Source organism: Athene noctua, chromosome 1 (genome assembly GCF_965140245.1).
Source record: "Athene noctua chromosome 1, bAthNoc1.hap1.1, whole genome shotgun sequence".
Taxonomy (NCBI): domain Eukaryota; kingdom Metazoa; phylum Chordata; class Aves; order Strigiformes; family Strigidae; genus Athene; species Athene noctua.
In genome coordinates this window covers 166,634,960-166,661,303 of record NC_134037.1, presented here as the reverse complement: position 1 = coordinate 166,661,303, position 26,344 = coordinate 166,634,960, and the positions used below count along the sequence as shown (strand labels likewise).

The 26,344-nt window shown below is 40.3% G+C and overlaps 1 protein-coding gene across 3 annotated transcripts; it reads left to right on the top strand.

Annotated features, from left to right (window-relative positions):
- The first annotated feature begins 6,293 nt into the window (after positions 1-6,293).
- ZBTB21 (zinc finger and BTB domain containing 21) lies at positions 6,294-26,047 on the top strand. 3 transcript variants are annotated; one of them, XM_074904106.1, is made up of 3 exons: positions 7,138-7,322; positions 17,778-19,372; positions 19,976-26,047. In XM_074904106.1, exons 2-3 carry the CDS (start codon positions 17,791-17,793, stop codon positions 20,965-20,967), a joined length of 2,574 nt encoding a protein of 857 aa, XP_074760207.1. In that variant the 5' UTR covers positions 7,138-7,322; positions 17,778-17,790; the 3' UTR covers positions 20,968-26,047. The 3 variants fall into 3 exon arrangements, with proteins under 3 accessions (XP_074760199.1, XP_074760207.1, XP_074760191.1); XM_074904098.1 differs by lacking the exon at positions 7,138-7,322 and adding an exon at positions 6,294-6,472 and having other exon boundaries at positions 17,778-26,047; XM_074904090.1 differs by having other exon boundaries at positions 17,778-26,047.
- The last annotated feature ends 297 nt before the right edge of the window (positions 26,048-26,344 follow it).

Below are 26,344 nucleotides of genomic sequence, written 5' to 3'. Positions count from 1 at the left end.
GAAAGAGCTCAGCTTATGTGTGTGATTCTACCATCAGAGTCCTTTTCAACTAGAAATACTTATCCGGTGGTTCTCCAGTAAGCATTCTAGTTGTACTGGTCATGTGCTATCTAGAGTTATCATCTCTGCCAACATAACTAAGAGAACAACATTGGAGAGAGTACTGTTTGTGTATTTGAGAGAGGGGAAGCCAACTGTGTATTGGCATGGCCAAATTTTGCCTCTTCACATGCAGCATTCAAAATTACATGTATACATAAGCGCTATGTAAATGCATGTACCTACCAAATGCTTACAGTGTAACACATTACAGCCAGTTGGGCCCCAAGCAAGATGCTTGTACTGGGGAGGCAACTGGCATCTCTGTTAATATATAATCGGTTCATATATAATGAACTGCCACAGGGAACTGGGGGGGGAAGAGCATTAAACTGACAGAAAACCAGGTCAGGCGAAAAGGCCTCTTCCAGAGCACCGTTCCTGTACTTTAAAGCAACATTTACTAAATAAATCCCCATTCCATTTTGGGTCTGAATTCCTCATGCAAAGAACGTAAATTGACAGCACGGAATTGACAATAATAAATTCAGTCAGTAGCCTGAACATAAAGACATCAATAATTTGGTATCTTGGTTATTTTTGCTATGGCACTTGAACTTTCCACTCGATAATGAATAAATCAGTACAGAGATGACATCAGTAAGACTGCACAGGCCATAGAAATGCAAACGTTGACCCACAGTTGTTACAGGGCAGTATTTCTGTATTCATGGCCTGCAAGTAAGTTTCAGTTCCTCATCTCAAACCATGGGCATGTCTTCACAGTGCACGAGAATAAGCTTAAAGTTGTTATGAATTGCAACCTCTCCTTGAAATACACACTTTGTAGACTCAGAACCAGCATGTTAACATTGTGTACAAAATGACTTACAGCATCCCCAGGGATAGTATATGCACAAACAAAAAAATAGCTTTTTGGCTGCAGAAACCAAAAAATACCATCTAGAAATAACATTTCGGGCACTATTTGATGAAACAAAGAAACATAGACACAATTTTTTAGCAAGCCAGTAGGTTTACTTCCTAACATTTGCATTTTTTACTTGATGAGAACTTAGCACAAAGCACCTCCAACATGTGGATACAATCTTCTGAAAAGAAAAATTAATCTACTCAACATACACCATATTTTTCCAGTATCTCAGCAATGCACACAAAGGCACTTGCTGCAAGCTATTCATTTCTGTGTAATCTCTAACCCCAGAAGACTGTTGTTTGAGGCCAAACTGTCTGACTGATACTGAGAAATTAAAGCATTGAGCTAACTTTTAAAATATACCATAGCACTAATAGCTCTTTGTTGCTCTCTCTGATTCACTTATATAAACCTTCTAGAGAACTGAGGCTACAGTCACAGTGCTTTCTGCCAAGAAACTTGATCCCTAAAGCCACATTTACAGGAAAACAGGATGATAAACATAATGATTGTACCAATGCAAAATTTTGCCCTGTCATTCCATTTAGTTTTCCTGAAAATAAACTTTGTTAAACATGAACAAAAGAACCAGCCTTCCCTTTGCTATAACAAGCACAAGACACTTCATTTTTGTTTGCTGTTCCTTGCTTGGAATTAGCATATGGACAGAATTATAGAATATGCTTGCCATATCATCTGTCTTTCCATTTGATTTTTCCTGAATTCCTTTACATAGTTTGTCTAAAATAAAGAACCGGGATGTACACACCTGTAACTCAGAGATCAAAGCCACTTTTGAATATTGTCTTACACACTTCCACTGTAATCAGAATACGTGGGATTTTATTTTTAGAAGACTCAGACACCAAACTCCAGCTGAAGTTAATCAGAGCTGTGAAAACTGATAACATGAAATTGCACCCTATCTGCTGCACTGTGACAGATTTTATATTTCAGTTGCTCCTATAGCTTTTTATCAATGTGATTATTTTAAAGTACCCACGAATGGGTTACTAGCTGCCACTGAAGATACATTATTCTATTAAACAACACAGTACTGCAACTGTCTGCCTGCACAGAGAACTCATGCCTTAATACCTGTAGTGTATTTTTCTCTGAATCATTGTCTGACCGATGGAACTATCACCTTTTTTAAGTAGGTATGTGTTTACTACTACTTAGCAGTTTTCTGGGGTAATACTACTATTTAGCTTGTCGTTGTCTGTCAGCGTTTATCTGAAACTGTCCAGGCCTTTAGGCATGTGGATTCCGAGTGGAAAATATTAACTAGATTAACTAACTATTTGCAGAAGAATGAGGGTGACAGCTAAAAAATATCCAGACTTGGAACTCAGAAACTGCAATACCAGGAATGAAGACAGTTTTACATTATAGTGTTACTTTCCTGGTAAGAAATTTAAATTTTCAGAGTCTTTTCTGTGTACCTTGCTTCACACCCGTTATGCAAACACTGCGATTTTTATAATCGCATTATAAATTTTTAAATAAATAAATAATTATATATATAATATGTAATATTCTCATTGTGCCTCTTACTGCCTGGTTGTCTCCCTTAATACTGGTGTCTATACTTTTATGACAGGTGACAGGTTTTAACTAGAAAAAAATAGGATTTTTTTTACCTACTAGCATTCGTTATAGGAGTTTTCATACAAACATATTAGAAAAAATAAAAATCCAGGCACCCTTTTCCATGCACAGATGTCAGCAATGAGAAACTGGTAGAAAATTCTGTGTCTGTATTTTGGCAAGTCATTAAGTTACCTGTGTTCTGGCAGAGCATTTGGAATCGAAAAAGCTAGACCTCTAGTGTTTCCAGAAACACTTCCTGAATTCAACAGCGGCTGAAAGTTCAAGTGTTTTCCGTGATCACAAGCAGCAGTACCTCACTCCTCAGGAGTTCTGGGATAGAAGCCGGTATCTGAAGGAACAGGGTAACAGCCGTAGTGTGTCCTGCAGCATCAGCATTTGCTCCAGTGATAAGATTTTCAGGGCCAACTGAGAGAGGAGGCAGTTTCTCAGAGATTAATTATCTCCCTCTGCAGTATGTCCTTGGCAATAGTAATTCCAGAGCTTTTGGTGGGAAATCAGACGTAACACACTGGCCTTGGGGTACTGCATTTCTGCTATTACAGCAGCTACGGGTGAACCTTAGTTTGAAACGCCATGCTGCCTAGGAGGAGGGGATGCAGCAGCAGGATACACTCCTAAAGCTATCCAAGTGCAGAATGGACCTCTCTATATGGACACAAGACTCGACGAAAATATACCAAGATAAAAAATTTTAGCATCCATACCTAGTCAAGGTTCCCCCACTGAAATGAAGCAAAATTAGGCTGCATGACTTTCCTTCTGAGGTGTGTTCTTTTTTTAACCTCTCTCCTACCCCCAAAACAAGCTTTTCTCTGCAAAACTCTTTCTCAGCTGCTAACATAGGAATGCCTAAGGGTATCTGAGATAACTTCTAAGGCTCTCTAAAAGAAAACAACCTGATGTCATTAGTTTTAAAATAATCACACAGGGTCCAAACCTTCAGCTAAAAATTTTTAGGGGTTTATACATAAAAAAGGACTGAATCTGCAGATGTAGAAAAAGATGGGCTATCTCCTGAATACGACTTTATTCCAATTATTTTTACATTGAAAATGAAACAAATGTTGGCATCAAAAAACCCGAACTGTTCAGAGTACACAACTTGGGCCTATAGTACAATATTTGCATCACAAAAATAGTAACTTTTCATTCTTACACATACAACCAATGCAAGTGGTTTAGTTTTTACATGTAAATTTTCTCACAAAGTTCATGTATAATCATTCATATTTTTAAAATACTTTGCTTTACATTTTATGTTTCGCGAGGGTTCAGTTTTTAACAAAATTCCAGTGATTAAGCTTGTTGGCAAGTATGATCAAAAGTTTATCTGAGCAGCTATTGGACACTCTGAATGGAAAACAAGCCTTATACTCAATAAACATGCATCTGGTAACAACAGCTGCAACCACACACATATAGATGAAAAATACAACAAACTAAGCACTCCATCAAAGCAATTAAAATTAGAAATGTTTGAGAAAAATGTTCATAAACAAGCTACTCGTGAAGCATGAGAAAGAAGTTGACTAAATAATTGTGAATGGTCTATTTGACAAAATGAACCTAGAGACAATTTAAACCCCAAATAATCCTACAGCATGAATTTCTTGCCTCGATTTCATTAAAATCAAGAAATATCAGACACACAGGGAATTAAGGCATCCATACAACTTTAATACCACCAAGTCAATCAGACTCAATCATGAAATACAGTCAGTTTGAGTCTTATGCCCTGTCAAACTACAAAATCTTTTGAGAATTACATTCAAAATTTTCTCAGTCTGCTTAAGGCGAGAACTACAGAGAGACTGCTGTCTGGTGCCAATACTGCAATGGGCTCCATTCTAATAGGCTGCACTTTCGCTAGGGAAACTGAGAAATTTAAAATACTGATAATAAATACCTGCACAGTAAGATGTGTGTGTACACCTTAAAGAACACAATTTTTTCAGCAGGGTAATTCCAGCATGGAGGTTCTCTATCTGTGACACAAGCCCTTCTGGAGAAGTGTGGATGAGAAAATAATTATGCAAAACCAGTTTGTTTCTGCTTGGCTAAGAAATAACTGAGTACATATGAAAAAAGCTAGCAAGGCCTCGCTACATTTATGAGCTCAGGTTAGTTTCACAAATGCTTCACTGGCAGCACAGCCACTGTCACTGCATAAACTGGTTTACACTAAGAGATCCAACAGCGTTCCTAGTTGTTTGCTCCCATTACCACAGTAGGCCCTGTTGTGCCAGAGCAGTTGCCTGCACCCCCGCGCAACAAACCTGACTGGGGAACCACTCCAGATGAAACTAAGCCGCTTGCTTGGTTTTTGTGCCGGCTCATCACACAGCCACACTCATGTCAGAACAGAAGCAGCAGCAGCACAAGTCCATGAATGACAAACCCACTCCTTTTACAGGCAGTTTAGCAAGTTTGCAAAACCACCAAAAGAACCAGCCATGACAAAAAATGCATCTGGAGAGGGAAGAGGGGAGTTGGACCCAGTGAGGTGTCACCATTTTTCTTACATGGAGTTTAGCCCATTTGCAACAAATCCTTGTCAAAAAGGTTTATACGCAGCACTAAACACATTACAGAGATTCTAGTAGCTGCTTCAGCCTATTTGTGATTTAGGTGGAATATCTAAAAGCACAGTTTGAAAACGTGTACCCAGATTAGATGTTAATCTCTAGAATTCAAACTGTCCTTAATGAAAAGATAACGGGCCAGATTAGCTTTCAACAAAACCAAGAGAAATCTTGTAATTCTAATTTATATTTTAATACTTGCTTTGTGACACGTGAAGCCCTATTCAGGTATTTAATTCCAGGTGGGTAATTTCAATGAGAGGCAAGACTAAAGCAGTGATAACATCCGTTGTAATTTTTCAAATCACACCAAGATGAACGAGTACAGCAGTTACAAAGGGTCTGAGCCAAAATCCACCAGGGTGCGGGCACGTGTCTCCCTGCTCATACCGGGGACCGGTGGACTAGTTTGCGAGGACGCCACGTGTGTGCCACTAGAAATTGAGCTTCTTCGCAAACCACGTGGCACCTTCCCCCCTACATTGTCGAAAAACATGGATTAAAATAATTTAAAAATTAAAAAAAATTAAAAACCAAAACAAACAAACAGAAGGAAACCCCACAACAAAACAAACTATTAAATTAGGGGAACTGCAAATTAACGCCGCCCGCAGAGGCTTCACCCCCACCCGCGCTAGACCCCTACCCGTATGCGGGATCCAGGCGCGGGGCAGGGAGGGGGGGGGCGTACCACAGCAGCGCCCTACCGAATCCTCCCGGTGACACCGGCCCCACTACGGGGAGAGTGCGCGGCGGGTGGTGGTGGGAACACGGACACGGTGGGCACCTGCCTCTGCGCGTGTCTCCCCCCGCGGCTGCCTCAGTTTCCCTCCCGCGCGGGGGTCGGCGGGCTGCGCTGGAGGGGCTGGGGGGGGGGGAAGGGGTGAGGGTGGCAGCCGGGGCCGCGTCGGGGGATTCCGGCGCTTGGCGCTGTCCCCGCGGCGCGGCGCCGGGCGCGGAAGGAGGGGAAGGGAAGGGAGGGAAGGGATGGGAAGGGAGGGCTGCCGCCCGCCCGCCGCGCCACCTGTGGGGGAAGGGCGGCGGGTGGGGGATCCCCCGTCCCCGTCTCCAACCGCCACCCTCCCCGCCGCGCCAGCGCCTCGCCCCCCGCTCCCCCGCCGGCCAATCGGAGCGCTGCGCACGTGACGAGCGTTCCCTTCGATGACCTCATCCCTGGTGTGGGATGACGTCAAATTCAAGATGGATGGAATCACGGCGGTGGCAGCAGCGCGCGCGGGCGAACCGTGAAAGGAGGCGCCGAGGGGGGCAGCAGGGGGGGGCGCGGCCGGCGGCGGACAGGGTGAGTAACGGCCGCGTCTCGCGCCCGTTCCGGGGGTCGCCCGCGCCGTGTGGGTCTCCCCGTGTACAAAGGCGTCTTTTCCTGACGTAACTCTGAGGTGGTTTTTTTTTTCCCCCCACCGAGCGGGGCTGCGGTCCCCGAGCAGCGCAGTGCGCCTGCGCCCGTTACGAAACTCGTCTCCCTGGCCTCCGCGCATGCTCCCTCCGCCCCGAAGAAACGGCCGCTGCCCGTTGCGCCGGCACACGCCCGCCACATAAGCCCCGCCGGCCGCCTTCTGCGCATGCTCCGCTGCCGCGCTACGCCGCCTCGGCCGCCCCTCGTGCGCCTGTGCCGCGCCCTCCCCCCGGGCCGGGATCCCGCCGCACTGCGCCTGCGCGGCGCCCGGCCTCGCTCTCCCTCACGGCGCATGCGGGGAGCGGCGGGGCGGGGCGGGGCGGGGGCGAGCGGCGCCCCGCGGGGGGCGCGCGCCTGCGCCCCGCCGGGTCTGGGTGGGGTTTGGCGGGAAGGAGCGCGCGGCCTCCCGGCCGCACGTGCCCCCTTACCCGCGCGGCGGCCGGCGGGAGGGGCAGCCCCGCCTCCGGGGTCGGTCGCCCCGCCCCGCCCCGCCGCCAGCGGCCGCGGAGAGGCACGGGGCGCCCTGATGGTACCGGCTCTTCCCCCGCGGGGCCGCGGGAGCCGCGGCTCCTCTCCCCGGGCGGACGCCGGCTGTGGTCCGAGGTGTCAAACATGGCAGAGGATCCGGGAGGGCTCTGCCTTCCCGGTGTGTCTTGAGGGGAGAGCCACGCTAGCCTGCAAATTTCAGGGCGGAAAGCAACCCAGCAAGGTTCCTGCGACGTATAAGTACATGCAGGTATTAAACAAAGTGTAGCTTTACTAGTCCAAGCGCTCTTTGGCTGTGTTATTCATGAGGCATCTCATAGTCTAGTGGAAAAATCCTCAGCTCTCTACACCAGCATGTGCGGTGTGTTTGCGTAAGGCTGTGGAAGGACTTTTACCCGATCACAGATGTTGGAGAGAATTTTACTTTAATGCTCTTTAAAGTCCAAACTGTCATGATATGTCCAGATTGGATGCGGCTCCTGGGAGGTATCGAACGGCAGGAAAACTTGATTTAAAGGAGTTACTATGAGGCAGGAAATACTGCGGAATCTCATTGTATACTGAGTAAGCTCTTAATAATTAAATGGCACTTGTCTTAAAAGCTATTCCGGTTTTTTGTTGTTAGCCTCGCAGTGGAAGCAAGAGGTAGGTAGGCTGTGGGTATAAGAAGAGCTTGTGATGAGTTACATAATCACACAACTTTTTTTGAATACAGTGAACATCTTGTAGTTAAGTCATAGTTAATATTGTCATCCTTAGATAAGTGTTACTATGAAAATAGATTTTTTTAATGTATTTTTGTACAACAAGGCTTTTGATATTAAATCAGGAATGGTGAATATGTATTACAGGTACATCTAGTAATGCTTTATGTTTGTATTGCCCGAACACTGGCAATTATAATGTTCTCTTCTGACTTAGCTCATACTGACGAACTGCTTTGACTAAAATTTTCCACCAAGGTTATGCTGATGTTCTTGAGGGGAAGTTTTGAGCAAACTTTAGCAACTGTTTTTACAAACCTTGTTTGCAAAAAACAAATTATGTGGCCATCTCTTGGGTGGAAGGGGATCTGACATCCCTTCCTCTCAGAAGTTTTATTACCCACATGCTATATACAGCTGTAATCTCATAAGAACATTTGGTTTACCTGTAGAAAATCCACCCAACCTGACTGCGTTGTGAACATCTGAAGAACTGTCATTTGCACGTTCTCAGTAGGGACTTGGCAGGGAGGCGTCACAAATTACAACCTCTGGTTGTTTTCAGCTACAGCGATGTGTGCCAGGATTTATCAGGGGTTTCCCCAGCTGTGAGCTCCCCTGAGACTGCTGGAGCCAAGATAACCCCTGGGGATCAGAACTGAGAGTGAGTGACCACGTCTCTTGCTCTCCACTAATTTCAGCATTGCCCTGTCATCCGAAACAGGATTAAAGTCATAATGAGTTGGGTGCTTTTTTAAGGCTTAAGGTAACTTATCCTTTAGTACATACTAGCACTCTTATTTAATGTAAAAAGAGGCAATAGCTTGTAAGAAGTTCCTGGAGTCCTCTTTGCACTGTACCTTTAATGGTGCACAAATAGGATAAGTGTGAAGCTTTGTGCTTCCTTTACGTACTGTGTAGGTTCCAAGCGGCAGGGTGATACTCTGTCAGCTGACTCAAATTCAACACGCTTCTTGGACTGAGAACCCTCCCCATCACTAGAAGCTTGATATCACTAAGAGGTTGGGTTTTGTGGCCTCATGGGTTTTGTGTGTATGATGCTAGAGAATACTGATACGCAGAGAATTAGATAGCTGGTCCTTTGCTCATCTTCAGTAATGGCTGACTATGCTTTCCTTAAAATTAGAGGCATGCCAACATTTTGGTTTCAAAGGACAACTTTACAGAAAGCTGTGAGCTTTCTTGCTGTGTTGAAGTTGTTCCTTTTTGAACTTCAGTAGCTGTGAAGCAATTACCATAAAAAACATCAAGTAGTTTCCCATTATAGTTTTCAAGGTTTAGAAAGCTGTTTTATCTGCAAAGTAGTGATAACTGCAGTCTATAAACAAGTGTAGACTTACAGGGTAGAGGAAGGAGGAGCTGGGGAGAGGAAGTTGGGCTGTGACCACCATATGGTTTGTACTGCACTGGGAGGTACTATGCTGTGAGTCACGCATTACAGTTGCAGCTATTTCCAGCTCTCATTAAAAGAAATTCTCAACTTCTGAGCATGTGAGCTGTTTCATAATGAACTGTGATACATTTAATGATCTGAGATTATTGGAAGGGAAAAAAATCTTTAGAGGCAGCAAAATCATTTGTTGCAAGTGGAAAGACTGCAGCATGCCCAACTTTAAAATACATACTCTGTGCAGAGGGAGTTGCTTTCCCCAAATATTTATGGTGTAGATTTAATACTAGTCAATGTACTGTAGTCTTTCCCCAAGTTTTTTCCTTAATGATAATATTTAAGACAGCAGTTCTCTTATATTTTCTTTCATTCAGCAGTGAAAAAAAAAATCATCTGTTGTCTTTGCTTATTGGCTACTTTATGTATTATGTTGTTCTATAATAGTTCTATGAACAAGGAAGGAAATTGTTGAGCAACTCTTCTACCTTCCTAAACTCATTCTACTTCCACCATCACCACCAGCAGTCTTACAGCCCATCAAAAATAAGAACCTTTTAAAATCACCTAGTCCTGATTGTTGAGGGGGCTTTGTTTTCCCCTCTGAGATATAGTGAAATGTCACGCCTTTGTTGTGCAAAATCTCTTCATACAATCAGTGATGAAAAGGCATGAGAAATCCTTTGGCCAAATAATTTCAAGAAAAGGTTATGAAACTTGCCCCTTCATAGTAATTCATATACAATTAAATGGCATTCTTCAGGAAAGGAAGAAATATATTTCCCTTTTTTGTCTCTGCGCATTAACCTCCTTATCCATGGTTTATCCTACATCAGCACTTAACAGCATGAGTAATCTTTAGGTTGCATTTCATTCTCAGTAATCTCTTTGATAAATTACGGTTAGCACAGGGACAGTTCTTATACGGCGCACAGTGAGTGTCCCTGCCACCACCTCGCCCCCCCGTCCCTCTGACCCACTGATTTCCCTCCAGTGCTGTGTGCCTCATGCGTAGGCCAGCATCAGGCCTGACACCACAATACGCTGGAACTAGAAGTGTACCAGTAGTCCCAGTGGGGTGGGTGCCCACCAGCTAAAAACCATTAGAGCTACTTTGGGGTGAACTATTAGGCATTCTGACAAATACATTTGTGAGTATCTTTGGAGAATTTTTCAAAAATCTTGTATTTGGTACAGTAAATATGAGTCACAAAAAACTTTTTAAATAAGAAACATGTAAGAAAAAGCAGCAGAATTACAGTGATTTCTAATCACTGTTTGCCACAACTTAATCTACCTGTCACAACCAAAAGGAGTGAGTTTATTTTGTGCCAGGATATAACCCTGAGTACAGTCCTTCAGCTGTTGGTCAATGGACAAATTCCCTGGAAGTTCAGTAAGAATGGGACCAGCTCCTTTCTCATAAATACTTTTGAGGAATAAAGAAAAAATACATAGTGTTCTTGTTCACAGCGGAGGATTTTAAAATCTTTTTTCAACAAAGTATGTGAGACATTGCCTACTCCAAATGCACATGGGCTTTGAGTAAGCTGAAAATCTTCCATGTGCTATTCACAACCTTATAAATAGCTTATGTAAAACTCATGTAAAATTGCTGTTGTCTTTCCCATTTTACAGTATCCTGTATTGTCTTCCCAGTATCTTGCCTGTAATGATGGCTGAATGGGGGTGGGGGCTGAATGGCATTTTCTTTGGATCCCTTCCGTGGGTGGAAGATACCTGTGTTCGCTGAATTATAAGTTTATCACTTGGCAATTTTTTAGGCTCAGCTTTTATGTTAGTTCTGCATGTTTCGTATTAACTACGTGACTTTTTTCCCCCATCTCTTGTTTTCGTATAGAAACCTTAGTGTAAACACAATACTGCTGATAGAAAAGTACCTTAGAAGGGTATAACTACCTTCTCTTCCCATCTAAAATATGCCATGCCTGTAAAAAGCACCTTTATATTAACAGAAATATGCCCACAACTAGAGTTTGTAATTTCTACTATCCCAGCAAAATTAAAGGGGTATGTAAACAAGATTTTATTGTGAATTGGGTCAGTTAAACAAAGAAAGAATAGCTCATATAGGAAAGGAGACGACTGAATATTGTTCAGTTTGGTACATGTATCTCTTTATTATGAATACAATAATAAAGTCAACCTGTAGAAAGAGTACAAATGTACACATTTGGTGTGTGTCTCCCCTTCTTCAAATTCTTGATTTCATGCATCTCTTACCAGAAAAATCATGTGAAATATTTCTGAGGATGAGGTTTTTGTAGGTGTTTAAATTGTATGGCCATCAAGCTTTTCAGTCTTGTCCCATCAGAGAGTTTAATGGCAGTGTTACAAAACTCAGGAGAATGAAAACTGAAGCAGTCCTTACAGAAAGGTATTTTTAAACTTTTTAGTCTCTTGGTTTAGTTTACAGCAGTTCAGATGATGAATTACACACCTTTCAGTCGAGATTGAGCCAGGACAAATATTTTATCAAACAGATGTGTTTTAATCTTCATTAACTCTTTCAAGAAGAATCAGAAAAGCTCACAGCCAGCGCACATTCCTGCCCTCTCCCTTACATCCAGTAGTTGTGCAATCCCATGGTCGGCTGGATCAGTTTACTGATCTGACAGCACGCTGCTACTCCTCCTTCCTTAGCGGGGAGGGGGGAGACATGGACTGCTCCTTGCAGGAGCAATCCCGGGTTGGATAGGACTGAGAGTTAAATGAAATTGCACCCTTAACTGCTGCTTGGTTTAAACAAGAATGAGAAGGACGAGTGGAGCTCTGTGGTGTTACTTTGACATTTTGTAGTTTGCTTCAAGTCAGGAGAAGCTATTTTGAGGGTCAATTGGTGAAACTATGTGAATGTGAAAAGTAGCCTCTAATTTCTAAGAGAATTTCTAGTCTGTATCAGGATAACTGCTAATTACTTGTCCCTAGTGGAGGGGGAAATAGACTCCAGAATATTATCTTTTTCTCTCCCTAAATTTCCGCTTTTGTATGCGTGAAGGATAAGTAGTTGGAAATTAATACATCAATTTCACACCCTAGTAAATATATTATTTATCTGATAATGTGCCTGTCTTCATACCAGTGAGTCTCTCCTTGCTGCTGACCTATTGGAAATGAAAAGCATTTGACTTTATGGAGGAAGTTTGCAGTACTGTCTGCAGTGGAAAACAGCAATAGCGGTTGAAATCACGTTTTGTTAAATCCAGGAAGACAGAATCCATGAACTTCCAGCAAGGGATTACTCAAGTATTTAGTTATAAAAAGATTATAGAATTGCAGACAGCCTTCTTGCTCTGCGGGTTTGGAGCTTTTACATATAGCTTTTGGGGGAGAGTGGTCGTGTAAATATATATGGACTGTAGAAGAGTATCTATGTTGCAAAGGCAACAGATATTCTGTATAAATGAGAGAAGAGGCATTTGATAAACTGTTGTCAAACTCAAATAATAAAATCCAGGATAGGATCCTTGAGTAGAAGTTTAAGCAATGTAGGGTTTTTTTGCATCCGGACTCCTGACGAGTAATGAGACTTCTTTCCCACCTTGTGTCTGAAACAGTACATGAATTATCAGAGCCATCAAATCCTTTGCAGAGCACTCACAACTGAGTGCAACATTCTTGCATTTGCCTGGGGATACCTCAGGAAGTCACTTGTATTTTGTGGCCGAGTTTTATAATCCATGTTTCTTTGCGGTTTTTAGTGGGTTTGCCATCACCACACTTCTGTATGTTTTCCCTGTTGAAACCCCTGTTCAGTTTCCCTTGTTGCCTGTCTCCTCTGTGTATGTTTCCTCCTTCTTCCTTGTATTCTCTGCTTATGACTGCAGTTTCTCACAGCCCTGGCGCCTCCTTGCTGCAACATTGCATCTCATTAAGTGTTTCAGAACACCGGCTTTCCCACTGCCACCTCCAACGTGCTATTAACACAGTTCTAGCTGACAGCTATGTTGTTATAATGGAAGTCAACATCTTAATTTTAGTTGCTTGTGTATTCACAAGTGTAAGATGTTATGCTGAAATTGTTCACACAAATATCTGCCTGATTCTATTTGTAAAGTTTCAGCACTGGTGACTTCATTGCTTCTGAAGGTGGAATTTCAGATGGGCAAAGCTAACTGAACAACTTGCTGGCAAAGAATGGGTAGTTTCATGGCTTCTCTTGCTGCAACTCCAAGGCTTATCTGACCTCTCAGTGAGCTGGTTAAGCTCCTAACCTATAAAATATCAAACAGATATAAGTAGGATTGAGTTTGTTTGTTTGTCTGTGCCCTGCTTCATTTTAGGGAGCTGCATCAACTTACTGGGAGATCGAATGAGCAACAGAGCTGGTGAAAGGAAGAGGAGGGTACAACAGGGCTTGGAGGAGGAGATGTGAGAGTAAGGGACAGAGGAAGGAAAGGGGAACCCGCTTCAAAGGCAGGTAGCTGTTGAAGATCAATAAACTGCTGGGCCAAAGATTAAGCTTTTTTACCCTTCCCTTGTGAAGAGCTTTCCCAAGTAGCAATGTCCTTCTTGCAGAAAGTGATTTTGAAATAACAGAGGTGCCTTTTTCTATTCTTGTTCAAAAAATAAAATAAATCTCATACCAAATGTGCTGCTTAGGTTTCTGAAATCTAGTTTGCTGAGATCAGTAGAGGGCTGTTGAAGATTGACAGTAAAATCTTTTCTTTGTTTCCTGAAGGAAGGCTGCAGGTGCTCCTGCTGCACTTGACCTTTTTTGGGTCTGGAGTACTTACTGTCACTGTTCCTTCCTGACCGGCAGCTGCTATAGCACGTGGTGTCTGAACACAGACAACGGGAGATTTTCTGATATGCTCCTGTTTCCTTGATGTCACCTGAACATCATGGAAGAAAAGAGGAGAAAGTTTTGTTTCTGGTCAGTAGTGAAGACAGCTGGGAAAAAATGGTTGGAGAGAATAGAAGCAGATTATCTGGAAGAAAGAATTTAGGTAGTTAATGGCAAAATAATCTTCATCTGAGGAAGTATGAATCCTCAAACACCTGGAATCAAATGTAGCATTACAGGAGCCAGCCACAGTTCTGTTATCTTCACAGAAGCTGGGCACACCTTTTGTGTTGGGGCTGAGCACAGTCAGCCAAGCATTGATGTAGATGACAAACTGTTGTAAGGAGTTCTTGTCTTCCTATAGCTGCTCCACTGCCACAGTTGCTGCCTCTTCAGTTATGCCAATGCAATTGTTTTTGAGATTGTGGTTTAATGTAAAAATTGGCCAGCATTTGAAAAGAAATACTCTTTGGTTTTTATTTATTGTCTGATCTGCTGTGTAATACAGGCCTGCAAATATTTGTACTGGCACAGCTGAAGGAGGTAGTGAACAGCATTGTGCAGGTAAGATGAACAAAAGAGAACAGGAATGTCTTGGATCAACTTTGTTACTGAGAAGTGTTCATGTAGTGAAATTTTAATGCATTGTACATTTACTCGGGTAATCTTCGGGGTTTTTTTTACATCTAAGTATTTCAGGCTTTCAGATGATCTGTGTAAATATCTTTAAATGGTTCTGCAAACCATTTCTGATTTTGTTTCTTAACATTCTGTAGCTTGGTTTATTTCTGACTGTTGTGTTTAAACACTATTAAACTGAAAGTCAAGCACTTGAATTAGGAAATACCAGGATTAAAACTGCTTTTGCAGGATTAATTTAGGCCCTTGCCATTTGTGTATATTGCAGCCTCGGTTACTGTTACAAACCTCCTTCACTGCACAGAAGAGGCTGTGCTCTGAGCATGAAAGGGAAGACTGTAGTGGGATGCTTCTCTCTGTCTTGTTTAATGTAGTAAATTGAAGATGTTTTAGGAATAAAAGAGAATGTGGAAAGATGGATGGGTGACTATTGGATTCTGCTTTAGATGTAGATTTTATAGCTGTCTCTACTTATAGCATTAGTGCGTTACGATGGACAAAGGAACACCTAGTAATTACATGGTGTTTATTCTGCAAGTGTCTTAGACAAAACAAGGCCTGGGTAAAGCAGATTAAAATGAAAAATGTTTTGAAATATTTTCAAATATGACTAATACACCCCTTTCCCACTGTGTCCTTGAGGTATGTGTTCTGCAGCAACTTCTATTAGGTGTCTCTACAGTAAAAGTTTCCTTCATAAGCACACTGTTGATCTGTTACCTCCCTACACCATGCTGCAACTTGCATCCCAGGTGAACCACTTGAGTTTGCAAACTCAGTTTCTTTCAGATGAAGCTGAAGGAAAAGGTATGTTCCTGGAACACTATGTTCTAATAACACTCCAAGTGTTAATGGGTGCTCAGACCACGATTAGGGCAGGTCAGCCTCCACCACTTTAAATTGCAGTGACATCCACAAAGGAGACAGGTAGCATGCACCCCCTTCCCCCCCAGACAGTACTTTTAAGCAAAACATAGCAAGCAAATCAAACGAGATCGGTTTCTCAAATTCATAGTAGCTTGGCTGCTCTGCTTTTTTAAGGTGAAGCTGTGTGTGGGATTATGCATTATAACTATCTGAGATGAATGAAGGATTAATTAGTGTTTATGTAAAAACACTGCAAGACACTGAAACACTCAATAAAGACAGATTGGTGAGGAAGCAGAATTCTGATTTTGCTATTGCTGTGACACTATTAACTCATTCGGTGGTTTCCTATGTAGAAGTGGTAGCTCAGTCCTATGACACAGTCAATGCCCTGAGACACTGTATGTTGCACCCTTTTAAGTCATTTCTCAATAATACCAGTTTAGACTTTGATCACTTATTTATATCCATTAGTTGTAAGATTTACCACCCTCATTTATTAATCATGAGGAGTTACGGCTACTTAATACTGGTTTTTTATTTTGATAAACTTTTCAGTTTTGCTTGTAAGCTGATGAATAGTGAAACCTTTTTGATGTAATAACATACATTATGTATAAATTATAAACTGTCCTGGATTTGGCTGAGATAGAGTTAATTTTCATAAGAAGCTGGGAGGGGGCACTGCCAGGATAGCTGGCCCAAACTAGCCAAGGGAATATTCGACACCAAATGACTTTATAGTCAATATATAACTAGGAGAGCAGGTCGGGGCAGGAGGAGGGATCATGTCTCAGAAACTGGCTGGGCATCTGGTTCTGGGTGGTGAGCAATTGCATTGTGCATCACTCGCTTCATATATTCTCATTATTATTATTATTATTCATTATTATTATTATTATTATTTCTTCTCTTCTTGTGTTGTCCTGTTAAATTGTCCTTATCTCAACCCACAAGTTTCTACATTTTTCGTCTGATTGTCCTCTGCATCCCACTGAGGAGGGAGGAGTGAGTAAGCAGCCACGTGGTGCTTACTTGCCGGCTGGGCCTAAACCATGACATAAATTAAAGAGTAGCTTTTAACAGATACATCATTGACTTGTACTACCACCATGGAGGAAAGTAGTGTAAAATTCTTACAGGTTAACTTGAACAGAATTGTAAGAGTGTCCATGAAAAAAAAGAAAATTGGATATTGCTCATTTCTCTGTGTGAGTGCCGGTGCACAGATACATAAATTTCAATTCAAGCCACAGACGTTCTTTGTTTAAACTATCTTAAAATCTGATTCTCTTATTTTGTTAAAATCTAATCTTGAGCAGTCTGTTGAGTTATTGAGACATCCTGCAGTACAGGGTGGGCTGTGTTTTGAAGCATATGGAACATGGAGGTTTCTGCACTGCAGTTAATTGGTGCATATTGTACTCGTGGATGCATCCGAAGGTAACTGTTCCTCAAGTATAGGGGTTGTGGGCATGAAGTGCTCTTATGCTAATGAATAAAATGGGGAGTTCAGTTCTCTGATTGCTTTTAAACTAAAACAAAGCAGTGCTAGGATACTTCAGTTATAATTGTGACATTTCCAAGAAACCAGATCCTCTCAGTGCAGTTATGTGACACATATTTGATAGCTAGAAGTATATATTAACCACACTTATTAAGAATAAGCAAACATGATGAATTAATCTAGATTACAGACAATAATCCTGCTTCCTTCTCCCTTCCCAGTATTAATGGCCTTTCCATCATCCTCTTAAAAATGACAACAAAGCCCGGTTAATTTGTTTAGTCAGCAAGAGACTGTCAGGGTTGGTTAGCCTCAGAAAGGTGACTTGGCATAACTAAGCTTTAGATATCTTATTCAAGAGTTTATCAATGCAGTTGTCAAGACAGATCTTCATAAAGCTAAAGCTGAGAAAAAGATGATCAGGAATGAAATGATTGAACTGTTCCTTCGTATGAACAGGTGTATTGCAGGAAGAGAACACAGCCCCCACCCACCCCCCTGTGTTAATTAGGTATAATATTCTTGGTATAAGATCAACAATTAACAGTGTATTTGAAAGTGGGCACACAAGCTGGCTCTTGTGGCTGTGCGTCTGTTGGAGCTAACAGTGTTGTTTTAATTGCCATACCTTTCCTCCAAACAAACTGCTTTCTTCAGCACTGTTGATGGTGGTTTAGCCAATTTATGAAGTACAGAGGAATTAGGTGCGTTTACTTTATCTCTAACAACAGTTCACAAGGCAACCTACAACTTTTTTTGTTGTTCTTTTTCAGAAACATCAGAATCATGGAGGGGCTCTTGCATTACATAAATCCAGCACATGCCATTTCACTTCTAAGCGCACTGAATGAGGAGCGTCTAAAGGGACAGCTGTGTGATGTTGTTCTTATAGTAGGAGATCAGAAATTTCGAGCTCATAAAAATGTTCTGGCTGCCAGCAGTGAATACTTCCAGACTCTGTTCACGAATAAGGAGAATGAGTCTCAGTCAGTGTTTCAACTCGACTTTTGTGAGCCAGATGCTTTTGATAATGTGTTAAACTACATTTATTCTTCATCCTTGTTCATTGAGAAAGGCAGTCTTGCAGCTGTGCAAGAACTGGGCTACAGTCTTGGAATATCTTTTCTTACAAACATTGTTTCTAAGAGTCCTCAAGCTCCTTTTCCAGCTTGCCCTATTAAGAAAATACTGTATCAAGATGAAGACGAAAGTAGTTCTCAGAAGAGAAGTGTCATTGTCTGTCAGAACAGAGTTGAAGCACAAGCGAAAAGTATAAATCAAACACAACATGATTTAAGCCATACTTCTAAACCTTTACCCTCTCTTGCTGTCAAAACTAACAGTAGACCACAAGTAACAAAACCAACTGAAACCCTTCACAACTTGTCACTAACTGAAAGGAGATGGCTGAAAGAAAGCCCAGTGAGCTATACCAAGGTTCATGAAACTTCTGGAACTGTGGAGGATCAGAGCAGAGGTGGTTTAGTGAAAAGGAACACAGTACTGCCTCAAATGCCTTTAGCAGAGAAGGAAATTGCAAACGATGAACCAGGAAGCAGTGGTCAGGTTTTACGAGGAAAGACTGCAGAGATGTCATTAAAAAGACCACGTCCACCAGTCTTGTCTCTGCGTGGCACATCAGAATCTACATTTTTGTTGCGAGAGGCAGGAAAAGGAAATGGTCAAGGTGAAGACAGGAATTTGCTATACTACTCAAAGTTAGGGCTAGTAATCCCATCTAGTGGATCTGGTCCAGAAAACCAAAGTATTGACAGAAGTGGGCCACTTGTAAAGAGTCTCCTTCGAAGGTCACTGTCCATGGACAGCCAGGTTCCTATTTACTCACCTTCTGTTGACCTAAAACCTTCACAGGTATCATCATCCTCCTCACCAGGAACTAATGATTCCCAGAAAACATTTAATGTTGTATCTCAAAAGTCATCCTTGAAAGAGTCATCAGAGAAGTTAGTCTTAGATGAAAAACCACAGGTAATACACCCACACCGCCTTAGGTCTTTCAGTGCCTCTCAGTCAACTGATAGGGAGGTCGCTTCCCCTCTCACAGAGGTGCGAATAAAAACTGAACCTAGCAGTCCACTTTCAGATCCTGCCGAAATAATAAGAGTTACAGTGGGTGATGCTTCAGCATCGACAAATAAAGACTTTCCTGTTAAAACTGAGGATGATCACAAGGAACCAAGTAGACTTCCAGCAAAAAGGAGTTTTCAAGCTGACAGAAGCCTACCATTTAAGAAACTGAAGGTGAATGAGCAGGGTTCTCCTGCGTCAGAAGATAACTTTGAGGAAGGCTCAAGCCCTACGCACCTTGATGCTGATTTTCCTGACTCTGATGTCAGTAAAGATGAATACAGCGAGATGGAAGAAGCAAGACCAAATAAAAAATTTAAATGCAAGCACTGCCTTAAAATTTTCAGATCAACAGCAGGTCTTCATCGTCATGTTAATATGTATCATAATCCAGAGAAGCCCTATGCTTGTGACATATGCCACAAGAGATTTCACACAAATTTCAAAGTGTGGACACACTGCCAGACACAACATGGAATCGTGAAGAATCCCTCACCAGCTTCCAGTTCACATGCTGTTTTGGATGAAAAATTCCAAAGAAAACTGATTGATATAGTGAGAGAGAGAGAAATTAAAAAAGCTCTAATTGTTAAACTAAGGCGTGGCAAGCAAGGTTTTCAGGGACAGTCTGCTTCACAAGCACAACAAGTCATCAAAAGGAATTTAAGATCAAGAACCAAAGGGGCCTATATTTGTACCTACTGTGGGAAAACATATCGTTTCCTCTCACAATTTAAACAGCACATAAAAATGCACCCAGGGGAGAAACCAGTTGGAGGAAATAAGGCTCCTAAGCAGAAAGATCATATTCATATTTCAAGTGCAGTAGAAAACAAAGAGGTTTATCAGTGCCGTCTCTGCAATGCTAAGCTCTCTTCACTTATTGAACAGGGAAATCATGAGCGACTCTGTAGAAATGCTACTGTCTGTCCTTACTGCAGCCTTAGATTTTCTTCTCCAGAGCTGACGCATGAGCATGAAAGCAAGTGTGAATACAAGAAGCTTACTTGTCTTGAGTGTATGCGTAGCTTTAAATCATCCTTCAGTATTTGGCGTCATCAAGTTGAAGTTCACAATCAAAACACAATGGCTCCATCAGAGAACTTTTCTTTACCTATCCTGGATCACAATGGAGAAATAACTAGTTCGTCAAGATTGCCTCCTCAGCCAGAATCCAATAAGATGAACAATTTTGTGGCTGCAAAGGAGGATGGTGTAGTCAGTGATTCATCAGAACAAATAAATTTTGATTCTGAAGATTCCTCATGCCTACCTGAAGACTTGAGTGTTTCCAAGCAGTTTAAAATTCAGATCAAAGAAGAGCCTGCAGATGATATGGAGGATGAGGTCACTGAAACGAGCAGAGAACCTAAGGAAGTAGTCTCCAACAAAGATACTGGTTTGTGGCCCTGTGAAAAGTGTGGGAAGATTTTCACTGTACGCAAGCAGCTGGAGCGTCACCAAGAGCTCTTATGCTCTGTGAAGCCATTTATTTGTCATGTGTGTAACAAGGCCTTCCGAACCAATTTCCGTCTGTGGAGTCACTTCCAGTCTCACATGTCGCAGGCTGCAGAGGAGTCCACAAATAAGGAGCCTGAGATATGTCCACCAGCTAACTCCCCATCACCACCACCCTTACCTCCACCCCCACCCCTCCCCAAAATCCAGCCTTTGGAACCTGATAGTCCAACAGGCTTGTCTGAAAGCTCCACTACTACTGAAAAATTATTTGTACCACAGGAGTCAGATACGCTCTTCTATCATGCTCCACCACTCTCAGCAATCACATTCAAAAGACAATACATGTGTAAACTCTGTCATAGGACTTTCAAGACAGCTTTTAGTCTTTGGAGCCATGAACAGACACACAATTAGCTTTAACAGATACCTTAAAAAGCTGGTTCAGTGGAGGCTGTGTTCAGGATCTCAGATGTATGCCATGTAAAATAGAAATCTAAGAGGATCAAAACAATGATGATGATGAAAAATTTGGAATTTGTGATGCTGCTGGGATTTGAAGATTAAGATTAAGGTAAACGTAACTTGGTTAGTAGGTAGAAGGCAGAGTAATTTAAAATACTGTGGTCTGGGATCTTATAGTAACAGAATAGTTTTTATTTCATTTAACACTGAAATACGATCACATCTGGATTGTATGCATGGATCTTCATCCTGTGATGTTGGCGTGTGCGTGTGTATTATAGATAAAGTTATATATTAAATGAAAGAGCAACAACAATTTGGATTCTAACTGTGAGTTTGTAGTAGTGAAATACTGTAATCAACTTCATTATTTTGTTTTAAAAGAAACCAACATACAAGCTTCTTATCTTATAAATAATCGCCATGCACTTGCAGTTAGGGAGGAAGTGGATGGAGTGTCTTGCTGTATTGACTTAGAAACCTTTAGCAATAACAAATAAACCTCAAGTTTGAGTAATCCTGATGTTATTGGATACGAATGTTTGATATTTTAAGGGAACATAGAATTGTTTTGTTGTGAAATGGAACTTGTGCAAATTAAAACAGAATCTAAAGTCAGCAATATTATTACTAAGATTTTATATAAAAAGTAGCAGCAAGTCTGCTTTCAGCCATTTAATTATAAGTTTCTAAGGAAAATTGGGGGAGGAGGTACTTTGCTTTATATAATGTCCCAAAGACTAATTTACTATAGATACTTAAGTAGCTAAAGTCATTATATTAACAGCCATCATAATGCAAATGGTACTGTTTATAATATGAACTAAGATTGAGTGGATGTCAGACAAGTTTCATAATTTTATTTCCACTATTTGTACAACAGTTTGTATTTCTAACTACAAAGGAATGTATGACTATTAAATCAGAAAAAGAGCTCATTAAGGGACAGAGGATGAGTTCACATACAGTATGTTCACACACAGTATGTTTTAACAAAAAGTAAAAATGTAAATATTTATATAGACACCTGTATAAATGAAGAAGTATGTATTTGAAAATTGTATTAAGCATACATATCCAGCTCAAAGCAGAGGAAAAACCATCACACTACAATCACTGCATTTTATGAATACAATGCATAGAATATTTCTTTCTGCCGCTTTCTATCATATGTGATAATGTGTTGCAATTTTCTAATTTGTTGAAAATCGTGGTAATAATGGGCTGCAGATATTCTGTGTGGTTCCATTATTTTACCTCAAATCACAACTGGAGCATTTAGTGTAAGTAGGATCATAGATATTTACCAGAAGCTATAATAAGGGTCCAAAATGATTCTGTAAGGAAAAGAAATACTTACCCAGAAGTAGGTGGTAAACTAACAGTGAAAAGTTCTTCTGCTAGAATTTAAATTTAATGGAGGGGTGATGGATTAAAGTGAACGTAGATGATGCAAACAGTGTTTATGATCCTGACCAACTTTACCCCGTGCAGGCTGGGAGAGGGGAATTGCATTCCAGACTAGGTAGCCAGAGCCCAGTCTGTGTTTGCTGAAAGCAACTTGTCACCAGTTTCAGGGGGAGCAAGAGCTAAGCTTTAATTCTGTATGTCACCATGAACTTTTATTTCAGTATCCAAACACAATAGCAAGAAGAATTGCAAGCTGACACCAAGATTTAGCAAAATTAAGCACAAGTGTAACTCCTAAGAATCTAAGGATGGGCATCCTTAGTTAGGCACACACAGGAGTGGATTTTTCTCAGTGAAAGCCTGCGTGTGCCTCCATTTTTTTCCAACAGATTTTTTTTTTTTTTAAATTGTTCTTCCTGTAAATTAAGTTTAAAAGAATTGGCTTGGGATGGACCCCATCCAAATGGAATTACTTTTTTCAGCTACCAAAAAATTTGCAATGTTATTTTCAAGCCTATTCTGTTTAATTTTTTATTAAAATCTAAAATTGTTACTAAACACTTCTAATAGTAACGTGTTGTTCTTTTTTCATCCTCTTTCAGGCAAATTGTAGCTGAATATGATTATGCTAATTTGTTAGAAGATCAGTTAAACTCTTTCAGTGACATTGCAACTAAACTAAGGTACTAATTTAATAGTGACATTTCTAGTTGTTGACTTTTCTATTCCACCTAATAAGACTAAATTTACTTCTTACCAAAAGCAATTTAAAATAAAATGGTTGTTACACTTAACCTGGTTTAATAAAATCAGAAAAATGTAAAGCTTCTCTAAGTATCCTTTAAATGTATGTAAGAAATCTGTGCATATAAAATATGAACATGTCTTTATAAAATGGTTCATAAATTTTCATCAATGATTCCTCTATAAAATAGTCTGAAAGTTTATATGTAGCCTTTTAAAAATCATTGTGCTTTCTAAAGGAAGATGACTAGTTCAGCTATGTCATAGTCATCTAACTTCCAGCTGGGATTCTGCTATGTGTTATGAAGACAAATTCCACACACTTGAAATCAAAAGCTTGTGCAACATGTTTGAAGAAACCTTGACCTTTTTCCTAGTATACTATGTATTATAAAAAATCCATAAAATATTTTTTGTCTAAGTAGCCTCCTCCTAAGTTTTATTTAGTTGTTTTGTTTGGTTTTTTCTTTTGTTTTTAACTTTGAGCGTGTTCTGTTTTTTGTTTTTTGTTTTTTTTTTTAATTCGGTTCCTGTTGTTTAGTAAAGGAATTCAGGATCTCTGAAGTTTAAATATGAGATGTTTATATAGCAGTTCTGGTTTTCTATTAGCTTTTATACAGTATCTTAAAAAGCCCTTGATAGAAGTGTTTATTTTGGAGGATACGGAATAAATATGCTTCCACTTATATAACTTTAATATATGTTTAAAAAGTTAAATTATGGAAAAAATGTTGCTTGTTTATAAATAAAGGTCTTTTGAAGAGTGTCTAGTTTGGCCACAGCCAAAATAAAAGGCAAATTTATTGATACAAAAGCCTGTCCTCATCATATTTTGTTTAATTTTGTAGCTGTGTACTAAAGTGACACAAAGTTAGAGGTCTTGTTAAATATAAAAAGTGTTTTGCTTTTTTTCTTAAAATTTGTGACAGGAATGTGCAGATGGTTTAATATATAGATTAGAATCTTAATTCTTTCTCTTTTTTTGCTATTTTTATAATCTGTCAGATAAATCTCAGAGAACTAACCTGCTTCAGTGGAAGTCCAATGGAAACTTCTATTGCATTTAAGAGGAGCAGGGTTGAGCCATGAAATGTATTTTGGTTTGGGACTTTTTTCCTTTCAGTCACTGTGTTGGCAAAGTGTCTAAGCCTATGGTTAAGTTCCATTAAGATCAGTCTTAATTCTGTGCTTAAGTTCTTTGCTAAATTGGGACCATGATCAACCTTGAAAGTAGGCAATGGCAGAAAAATACATACAGATTTTTATTTTTTTTTGTCCTAGAACCAAATGTTGAAATATTTCTTCCTCTACATAAAAACTGCATATACAGCTAGGGTATAGTTCTGCAGTTTTACAAAAACAAAGGACATGAACCAGTAATACTGTCTCTACCTTTTTTTTTGGTAAGGGGGAGCGAAAAGTCCTGTGACAGTTAATTGAGCAGATAACCTGCTGAAGCAGTGGGTGACACTAGAGTTTGTCTTGTGTATTTCAGAATGGAGGTGTAGCCTTATCCATGAACCAAAAGATAGCTGTAAGAGACTTGTTCCTACATTTCCTATTTAAGCAGGCCTTCTAGTGACATCCAGTAGGTTGGGGGTTTTTTTTGTCTGATGTTGTTTGTTTGTTTTCCCCCAAGTAGGACATGCGGGTTTGGTCTGAAGCTACATGTACTCTGTTTTTGTTCCAAGCTTCCAGTGATAAAACTAGAAGTTCCTCACATGGGATAAGGACAGATTTATGCCTAACTTCTTGGCACTAACAGCAAGGGTGCAAATATCTGGCATGAGCCTGTAATCTGGCATGTGCCTATACTGTTCAATAAAATTGTTTACATTTTCCTACCAGAAGATTTAGATAAAAATGAAAGCAAGCTTAGGGGTTTTGGGTTTCTTTTTTTTTTTTTTTTTTAATGTTGCTGTTAATGAATCAGTGTTAAAATTTTTTGTTGTTGTTGAACACAGCCAGATAGTATTTTTTAATGTCATTGATTCTTGTTTATTTAAAATGACTTGTGAAAAACTGTACTATAACTGTTGTACATAAAGGGACACTATCAAGAGAAAAGTTGTATACAGTAAATGTACTTATCTGTATTAAGAATACTTGATATTAATAAAATCAAAGCGTTTAAAAACATGAATTGAGTAATAACACTTGAGCTGCTTGGGCATGAAAATGCCTATTAAGGGCATCCTGAACTGTTGCAAGGATGTCTGAAAAAAGTATCTGAATTCTGTGGGTTGAGCTTATTTTTCATGTTGCTTTCTGTCACTATTCCAGAATAAAGGACTAAATCCATTTTTCCTTTTCCGGTTTCTCAGCCATATATGTTAACTTTTAAAGATACAAGCTTCCCACTACTGCAGCAGCATCTTTAATTAAAATACATACATAAAACCAGAACAAACTATCTTTTGCAATGTAACATGCAAAATAAATATAAAGTACTCATTTTAAGGCTTATTCTTGACAGTGTCCCTTTTTAAAAAGCAGGAAAACGGGATCACTTTTAGTGCTTGGGTACAGGGGAATAGTTTCCTACAGTTTCTAGAAATGGGAATTATCCAATATATTTGCTATAGAATTTTCCAATTAGTTACACAAAAATCACTTGTCATTTTAAAGGATTATAGAGATAAGACAAAAGAAGCTGGTTTTATAATCCTGTATACCTTACAGTCATTCTGTATCAGTTCAATACACCAGGATGGGTTTTTACCTTTTTTAGGACTGAGACTTAATAGCTATGGGCAACTTTTTCTTTAATGTAATGTAAATCCATTGCTGCTTTGTACAACTTTTTCTACTGTGTGTTTTCTTTACTTAGATCTTGACTAAGAAATCTTGGCGTCTAATAAACTTACACTTTGTTTCTTTTGAATTACTGTGTCTTATACTGGAATCTCTTGGCAAAGTGTGGTGTTATTGTACATACCATTGTGTCTGTGGGATGGGAGTTCTGTTTATAAAAGAGCATCTTTTGATCTATTTGTTGGATGTAAATAGTAGGTTTTACATTACTAAAATAATGGCTTTTTGTTTGTTTTAGTAAGTGCCCCACTGAACCTTTTACTGGAAAATGCAAGAAAACCAACTGCTCTAGACAATCTCTTAAAATTCTCAAATTCTGCTTCCCATGCAATCAGTGATTAAAGTGGGACTTTGTGGAAGC